The sequence below is a fragment of the Marmota marmota genome, unplaced genomic scaffold (assembly GCF_001458135.2).
Source record: "Marmota marmota marmota unplaced genomic scaffold, marMar, whole genome shotgun sequence".
NCBI lineage: Eukaryota > Metazoa > Chordata > Mammalia > Rodentia > Sciuridae > Marmota > Marmota marmota.
The window spans coordinates 34231088-34240720 of record NW_025999990.1 but is presented as its reverse complement, the minus strand read 5'-3'; the positions used below and the strand labels follow the sequence as shown (position 1 = coordinate 34240720).

The following is a 9633-nucleotide window of genomic DNA, read 5'->3' as shown; positions in this document are numbered from 1 at the left end:
TCCCCTCCCCTCTTCTCTCTCTGTCCCCTCTACTGACATTCATTTGTCCCCCTTGTATTATTTTTCCCCCTCCCCTCCCCTCCTCTCTCTCTACCCCCTCCACTGTATAACCCTGAGGGTCTCCTTCCATTTCCAAGCAATTTCCCTTCTCTCTCCCTTTCCCTCCCACCTCTCATCCCTGTTAAATGTTAATCTTCTTCTCAAGCAATTGCTTTCATAACCATGCTCCATATAGAGCATGTTTAAACCTGATCCTGTTTCTATACTGCTTAAATTGTCTCCCTGATTTTAAGATGCAGTGGAACTTCCTAGGAAAATGCACAGGGCTTTTCGCGCTTTGATACATACCTGCTGTTTCTGCCCCTTCCCTCTGCTCCACCCTTATCATGCCTGGGAGCAGTGCTCCAGTGCTCCTTTAAGGGGCCAGGCTTGCTCTCATTCCTCTCATCTCTGTACTTCCCTCTTCTTCCACAACTATTTACCTGCACAGAACTGTCCCATCCTTCAGGTCTCAATTCAAACAACTCTTCCCTTGAGCTCTTTCTTGTTTTCAATACCTGATCTGAGGACTTGGTGTTTAACACATGCATTACCAGCTAACTCTAATGGTTACATCTCTGACATTGAAGTCCTTACCAGGAGTTATAATCATTTATCTATTTCTACCTCCTTTTGCTAAGTCAATGAACTACACAGAGCAAAGGCCAAGACTAAACTTGTTTCCATCTTTAATACCTAAAGCAATGCCTGCCACAGAACATAGTAGGTGCTCAATAACTATCTGCTAAATGAATGAATAAGTGAATAAAGATCATTCAATGGCTATAGAGTCCATCTGATATCATCAGTATTTTAATAACTTTTTGACTTTGTTTTTTATTATACTTCATAAACATATTTAATCAATTTATTTATTTATGTGTTCTTTTTAGATATATGTGATAGTAGAGATGTATCTTGACGTGCTAGACATATACGGAGTATAACTTAGATCTAATTCAGATCCTTTTCTTGTGGTTGTACACGATGTGGAATTACACTGGTAGTATATTCATTTATGAACATAGAAAATTTATGTCTGATTCATTCTACTGTCTTTACTATGACCTTCTAAACCTGAACAAAAAAGACTCTCATAAATAAAACACTCATAAACAGAAAAAATATAGACCTACTTGTTGAAGAAACAGAGGGAAGGGGCCCAGGGAATTCTCTTGCATTGAACAAGGAATAGGTGCCCATCTCCTCTTGGCTCTCCTGAGAACAGTTTCTTTAGTGTGTCTTTTCTTCAACACCTGAATTTAAAGAAAGAATACATAAACAAAAGCATCACAGTCTGCTTTATTGTAAAATGGTGGGCAGCCTATAAACATAAAGTCTCTCTAGAGGTTCGCATAGGAATTTCCATGCTCAAGTTAAAACCAATTAATAAATCTTTGCTCATTATAAGTACAAGAATGTATACAGATATTAAAGATTTCTTGACTAGAGAATTTCCTTTGCATACCTTCCCAGCGCTGACCATACTTATAGGTTAGGAAAATCACTATACTCTTAGTTCTACTCTGGCCTAAATAGAGAATGCATCCTCTCTATAACCATCAGTAGGAAGTGAGGGTGTGAAACTCAGCAATAGGGCACTTTCCTAGTATGCTCAAGGCCCTGGATTGGATCCCAGCATGGCAAACAAAAATAAAACAAAACAAAAAGAACCCTCTCACTCTGCACAGCACTTATCTGTTCTTCCTGTTAAAGCCTCACATTCTCATGTGAACCACAAAAATAATATGTGTGTCCTTCACTGCCTTAACACTCTATCTACACTTTCCTATATGGTAGCCACTGGCCATCATTAGCCATGGGCTTATTTATATTAACTATAATTAAATAACATGAAAAGTTGTATCCATCAGCTGCACTAGTCACATGTCTCAGTAGTCATTTTTACTGGACTACCATACCAGACAGTGCAGATCAGAGAATATTTCTGTCATGACAGAAAAGTTCTATTGGACATTTTAGTGATATTCATTTCATTTCAGGATGTATAGCAAGGGAGACATTAGATTTGATGAAAATAAATAATTATATTAAACACTGAGTCAAGTGCTAAGCAGTCATTTTAATTAACTTTATCATTTGTGCAGTTAACATAGAATAGGAGTAACACGATCTAAGCTTTCAGCATTTTGTGAGTTCCTTCACATCCCCATTCATCATGATTTTTTTTATTGTTTGCACTAATAAAAAAAAAAAAAACCTCAATGCTATAATAGTACGATTGCCAAATTGATGATGGGCATAAAAGTCATTAACCAAAATTTAGAGATGGAAGAAAACTTCACAGAGGGGGTATCCCTTAGATTTTAACAGAGTAAAACCAAAGCCAGTGTGTAGTGGTGTGGAGAGAAAGAGAAAAGGGGAGAGAGGGTAACGGGAAGAGGAAAGGAAGGAGAGGAAAATATACTATTTATCCTTTGGTCCTCTTGGCAATTTTTAATGAGTGTGTTTTACTGAAAAAAAAAAAACATCATGCCTGGAAATATTTGATGTACCTTTTTCTGGTGTTCCAGGAGCACATAAATCTCTTTCAGGGTCTGTGTCTTCCTGTCAGAAAGTCCTATGGTGAATGATCTTTTCTCACTAGACAACACAATGGCCCTGGCTGTGTACACGGAACCGTCATCCAGAACTCTGAAATCAGGATCATTTGACTGGATGGAGTCTGCAGACCTGAGACATTCCTTCAAATCAACTGCAGATAAAAAAAAAAAAATTATAAGGTAGAAACACGTACAAAAAGAAAAAGTATACTAAAATCATTTCTATAATATTCCAGAACACCAAGAAGTGAAATTATATAAACCACTTTATATTTAATAAATATATGAACTAGTCCTCTTACATTATTAGAAAATGTTATTCTAATTAAAAAAATAATTCTCAATTGCATATTTCTATCAAACACGGTGTCTTAAGCCTTAATAAGCTTCTCATAGGCTTATGAAAGTGACCTTCCAATTAAAGAGGAGTAGTTATTTAAATCGTGACAAAGTTGAGCTACACACCCCCACATACACCTGAATAAACACACAGAAAAGTTTCCCTTAACAATACACTGTAAGTCTTTTAAGTTGTCTTCACTCAGAAATTTTACACATGAGCACAAAGAACAATGGGGTTAGGCAAACAGTCAAGAAAGAAGAATCAACCTTTGAATTCTGCCCATTGGCTCTCTTCTGTGTACTTTCCCCCCATGAGTCCAAGGTTGTATGTATGGGGTCTGACTTTCTGGTATCCCACTAAAAACTCTACATGGTGTCTTCCCTCCCTAGAAATTTTGACCTTTAGTAAAAGATAATGGAAATATATAAATATATCTGGTTCTCATCCCATTCTTTATCTACATACTTTTGAAGAATCCAGACAGATAAATTAATAATTGAGTATTAATTAAATTAATCCTCCCAAAGGATCCATATACTATATATATATGTGTAGTACTTTCACTTTAATCTGAATCTGTCACAGGTGGAGATGTTTAGCCAAAATAAGTGAATATTTCTCTTATTCTCACATTTTTAGCCAAATGATAAATTCTGATGTATTCCCCTAAAGAAATACCCCAGACCTCTCTATATCCATTCGTTTTTTTCCTCCCCATAGGAATAAAGTTGTCATTTGTTTACAAAAGTTATCTGAGGGTTTTTAACTAGTAATGAAATATTTTGTTGAAAAAGTAAGATTTGATATCTCTGGAAGACACTATACCTTAAAAAAAAAAAAAAAAAAAGTCGTGATGCTTCCCTCCAATATTCTCCGCATCTACTAGGACAGCCCCTCTGAGCAGAGCTAGTTTTGAATGGAATGACACATTTTTATGTTGCTCAATGTAGCAAAAGCACTGATTAAGATACTGCTCTGATTCTCTCAGCTCTTCATATATATTTCTCTAATGCTTAGAAATCTGGAATACTGAAAGAATTATGCTTTATGTATAATTCTTTGTGGAATTTTTAAACTATTAAAACACAAATGACTACAAAAACATGGATGAGAACACTTATGCTAGAACCAAAAGAGTCATAAAAAGCAAAGAAAATGTTTAAAATAATTTTGAATTTTGTATACTTACAGTTAGATTCAGGCCAATTCCAGAGAGGCAAAGATAGTATATTGTATCCTTTCAAGCCTGAGTAAACTAAATTTATATTTTTAAAAGATTGTTTTGCAGGGTTCAGGGTGTAGATCAGTGGTAGAGCACTTGCCTAGCATGAGTGAAGCCTTGAGTTCAAACACAGTATCATATTAAAAAAAATTAAAAACATAAAGAGATTGTTTTGCAATTTCTCACCTCTGCCAATCAATTTGTCTGCCTCTAGCTTAGAGGGTACATTAAATATCACCCTTTTGCAGGCTTCACCAGCAAAAGTGAAGACCTAGAATAAACAAAGAACACATTAGTACAGTACAGAGTAAAGAACAAAAACTACCTGAGAATCTCAATAAATGTTGAACAAGCAATTGACAAAAATCTAAGGGAACTTGCTCAATGTGATAAAGGGCATCTATGAAAAATTTGCAACTAATTCCAACTTAATGAAGAAACTTTCCTCTTACATCAAGAAAAATATAATAATGTTCACTATCACTACTTCTATTCAACATTGTACTGGTAATTAAACAAGACAGGGTAATTACACAAGAAAATAAAATTAAACCCAAATTGAGAAGGAAGAAGTAAAATTATCTCTATTCACAGATAACATAATCTTGTTTGTAGAATCTCCTAAGGAGTCCATTGAATAACTATTCCCCCACCAAAAAAAAAAAGTTAATGAATTCAGCAAGGCTGAACTGGATACAAATGAACATACAAAAATTAATTACATCCCTGTACACGAGCAATGAAAAATCTGAAAACAAAACTAAACAAAGTAGAATGACGTGAGTAGAAAAGGTCTGCAGAGCTGAGGCACTCCTTCAAATCAACTACAAATAAAAATTGCAATATCACTTGCAATCCACATGCAATATAATCAGAATAAAATATTTTGGGATAAATTTTGTCAAACAAGTACAGAATTCTTTATGAAAACAATAAAATTTTAGTGAAAAAAAAACTTAAAAAGACCCAAATAAGTGGAGATGCATCTATATTCATGGATTAAAAGACATATTCCCCAAACTCATGTACAGATTTAATAAACCCCTATCAACATCGCAGCTATCTTTTTCTTTTTTTTTTAAGAAGCTGAAAATTGATCCTTATTGAAATGCAAGGGAGTCCAAATAGACTTGACAAAGAACAAAGTTGGAAGACTTACATTTTCCATTTTCAAAACTAACTATAAGGTTAAATAGATGCCAGAGTTTGAAATGGCAATAAGATAATTATGTGGATAAGTGGAGTAGGATTAAAATTCTGGAAATAACTTCACTTGTTGTTAGCTTCCAGAAAATTCAAGAGAAAGAAATCTGTTTAACACATAGTGCTGAGAAAATCAGATATCCTCATTCAGTGAAAGTGAATATGAACCCCCAAATTATACCACACACAAAAATTAATTCAAAATGGATTACGGACCCAGATGCAAAAACTAAAACTATTTAAAGGGAAACTTGAGAGTAAATGTCCATGTTCCTGAGTCAAGCAACAATTTATTGGATATAACACCAAAAACACAGTGATCAAGAAATTAATAAACAACACAATCAAAATTTAAAATGTTTGCTTTTCAAATGATATAAGAAAAGTGAAAATATAACTCAGCGAATGAGAGAAAATATTTTCAAATTATATAACAATAAGTGACCTATATAAATAATATATGAAGATACCTTATATCTCAATAACAAAATGACACAAAAGTAGGCAAAGAATTTGCATAGATATTATGTAAAGAAGTTATATAAATGGACCTTACATAGATTAAAAGAGGCCCAGCCTCATTAGACATTAGGAAAATACAAATTTAAACCGTAATGAGATACCTGCTATGATGGCTAAAATAAACAAGAGAAAAAACAATCAATTGTTGATGAGGTTGTAGAAAAAATGAGAGCTTCCTGCATTGATAGTGGAAATGTAAAGTGGTGCAATACCTGGGACACAGATCAGTAGCTCCTCAAAGAGTTAGGCATAAACTCAGGCTATGATTCTGTAATCCTACTTTGTCTAAAAGAAATGAAAACCTATGTCTCCATAAAAGCATGGACATGACTATTCACAGCAGCATTATTCACAATGACCAAGAAGTATTAAAAAAAACTCTCACGTATATCTACTGATGAATGGATAGCAAAATGGTAAATATTGGTAAAGTGGAATATTATTCAGCTATAAAAAGAAACAAATGCATGCTACTACATAGACAAATAATTATTCCCAGTAAAAATAAGTGAACAAAAGGTTCCTGTTGTATAATTTCATTTACATGAAATATCCCCACCAAAGCAACTGACTAGATAGAGACAGATTAGTAGTTGCCTAGGACTGGGAGTAGAAATGGAAAGGGATTGTAATGGGCATGAGCCTTCTTTTTAAGGAAATGGAAATGTTATAGTAATGGTTGTTCATTCTGTGGACTTGTTAAAATTTATATTCAGTACTGAAAGGGAAAAAAAAGAAATGTATGTGGTATCTGAAATGTAAAGGGGATTCTCTTGACTGAGCAAAAAGATAACAAAATTTTAATTTTTTTTATTTCTCTTGTGGACACTTGCCTTCTACAAAATGGAAATAGGACCTTTCAAATTCTTAGCACTTGGAAGGTAAATGGCAAAATTTACTTCTTTATATTCAAAGTACTTAGATCATTCTAATAAATTTCCTTATAACCAATCTCATTTTATGATGGAAATTCTGGTTAAAAGGAAAGTATGATTAATTGCAGGTGCCATATATGGAAGACAACTGCTGTGGGGATGACAACAGAACCAAAAAATGTGCATGGGTGTACATTCATTTAGTCATTCAGAGGTGGCTTCTGGGTCTAGCTGCATCTCAATATGAACATCAACAATTTTGTTTTACAAAAGTAACTAATAATGCATCAGTTTAAATATATACTAAAATTTGACTTTCTTAAGATTGTGGCTGTAAAATGAACTCCTTCTCATTTACTTACTTTACTTGCCTAAATCTTTTTGTTGTTATTGTTGTTGTTGTTTTGGTTTTTGGCAAGCATATAAGTCAGTATAAATTGTTGTGTTCCCTTCTATTTTAAAAAGTATGGGTATGTCAAAAAAGTCTCATAAAGGAGTCACACACCATTCTCATTGATCAATGTTATAAAACCTGAAAAGATGGAATGTACACTTGTCAACACCAGGTGTAGGTAAAGTTCATATATATCCCAAGAGGGAAAAGTACAATAGTGTATGGAGGAGGGGTTCATATGCCAAATGTTACCACTTTAGTTTCTTTGGAAGAAAAGTCCTCTTAGCCAAATGATACACTATATCCAAAAATATATCATTTATAGCATATAAATGGGAATGATACCATTCTCAAGGTAGATTTGATATGGAGAACACTATTAAACACATATTTTAAAGAGTCCTACTATTTGTAACATTGAGAAGACAACTTATCTAATGAAAACTAGTTTTCACCATCCCTAATAATTTTTCTTACATTAAAAGAGAAAACACTCTGGGGTTATGTTTCAGTGGTAGAGGGTTTGCCTAGACCCTGGGTTTGATCCTCAGCACCACATAAAAATAAATAAATAAAATGAAGTTATTGTGTCCAACTATAATTAAAAACTAAATTGAAAAAAAAAAAAAACCCTCTGGCCAGACACAATGGGTAAGCCTATAATCCCAGCGGCCCAGGAGGCTGAGGCAGGAGGATTGCAAATTCAAAGCCAGCCTTAGCTATGGCAAGGCAACTCAGTGAGACCCTATCTCTGAATAAAATACAAAGTAGGAGGGCTGGCCTAGTGCCCCTGAATTCAACCCCCATACAGCCCCCCCTCCCCAAAAAAGAGAGAATAAACACTCAGAAAGACACTTAAAAAATTTAAATAGTGAGATTGCTGAACATGTTTCTTTCCTATTTTTCTTCTCTCCTCAGTTTGTGTGTGTGTGTTTAATAGAAACTCTCTGACAGCAGTTTATAGTTTGGTTGAGGAAAGAACAGAGGGAAAGAGAAACAGGAAAAGAAAAGTGCAAATTGGGAAAATTCCTCTACCTTCTGGCACAGCTCCGTGAGAAGGCTACCGTGTTAGAAATCTCAGATTTGTGTTAAGACTTCCTTTGAAAAGCTTTCTCCTTAGAACAAGCAATTGTTTTTGAAGAGACCCATTAGTTTCTAGAATATGAACAGTTTTTCTAAAATGATATGCCAATAATGACATACTCAAAGTTGGAAGAACATACAGAAAAGAGAGGATCAATTGAGGCCTTAATGTACCCATCAGGACCCAAAGAATTTGTAAATTGAGGGTTGCAGATGAAAGAAATTACCATTCTGTGTAAACTCTCCAGGTCTCCAAATATACTTACTTAATTTTAGTAAGTACACTACTAAAATTCCTTTTTAAAATAATCCTGAAGGAGTATGTCCTAGACCAGAGCTGGAGCTTTCTCTGTTTCACTTCTACCCACTTTGGCACTGGTACTGCCTACCCCTATTGTGACTCTGGGTCAGGACAGCTAGGTGTCTTCCGCATCCTCCCCTGGAGCAAACACTGGGAATCTGGAAACATAGTACCTGCGGTTTCTTCTCCCCGTTCCCTAATCCCTTCTCAGAGAAAACACAAAACACCAAATTAAAGGTTTTTCATAGAAATGCAGGAAATGTCTTCAAAATATCACAGAATACATTTTGCCAGCAGTTCCCATGTGTAAGGAGTCAGTTCTTGAACTCATTTTGTGGGAACGGTTGCAGAGCTGGTCATGCCCTTGTTTGTACAATTTCTTGCCTGCAGATATATCTTAGATCACAACTACTAACCCAGTATTCATAGCTCTCCCATTTAAAGACAGAATAAAGTTTGGACCCACTCGTCCTACTTGAGGGTGAGGGAATCCCAAGACCGGCTTGGCCACAGTGAACCCACTTGGTAGACACAGTCCTTTCACCCTCCAGACCTCATGCCCATGTTTGGACAAGAGGAAGTCTGTAGCTCTTTCCCCTAGGTCCCAAGTGGCACTCTGGTTAGGTGTGAAGTTTCACAGATAACTGCTGTCAGATTTCCCAATTTTTATCAAGTCTCCTTGGGTTCTTTGAGAACTTCTTGTCCAAGCGAAACTTGTCCTCAGCCAAAAGGCAAAGAAACCCTTAGTGGGTCTCTGCAGGGCCAAAGGGCTTCCCAGAGCCGGACTAAGTACCACCCATCCCACTGCTTCCTATGTCATCCCAACCGACCTTGATTTCATTCTTAAGCTTCACTCCAGTCCTAGCCACCGGGCCATCCGTGCTACCACCATGTCCCCAAGAGCAACCCTTGCCCAACCTTCCCACACCCTCGCTCCCCAGACAGACATCGCTGCGGGCTGGGTGACAAGGCGGGTGGATAGTTTGGGCGAACTCCTGAGCAGCCTTTAGGAGACGCGTAGCCAGGAAACCCGTTTCTCTGAGAAACCCCCACAGGGTACTCAGGGGCACAGGTCCGACCACTCCAT

The 9633-nt window shown here is 36.0% G+C and overlaps 1 protein-coding gene across 1 annotated transcript in view; it reads right to left on the bottom strand.

Annotated features, from left to right (window-relative positions):
* The window catches only part of Dsc3 (desmocollin 3), a 43099-nt gene that overhangs the window by 32582 nt on the left and 884 nt on the right, over positions 1 to 9633 (bottom strand). The window contains exons 2-4 of the mRNA XM_048806591.1: positions 4355 to 4439; positions 2556 to 2755; positions 1152 to 1295 (exon numbers count right to left, since the gene is read on the bottom strand). Coding sequence (XP_048662548.1) covers positions 1152 to 1295; positions 2556 to 2755; positions 4355 to 4439 — 429 coding nt within the window. The remainder of the gene's footprint in view (positions 1 to 1151; positions 1296 to 2555; positions 2756 to 4354; positions 4440 to 9633) is intronic.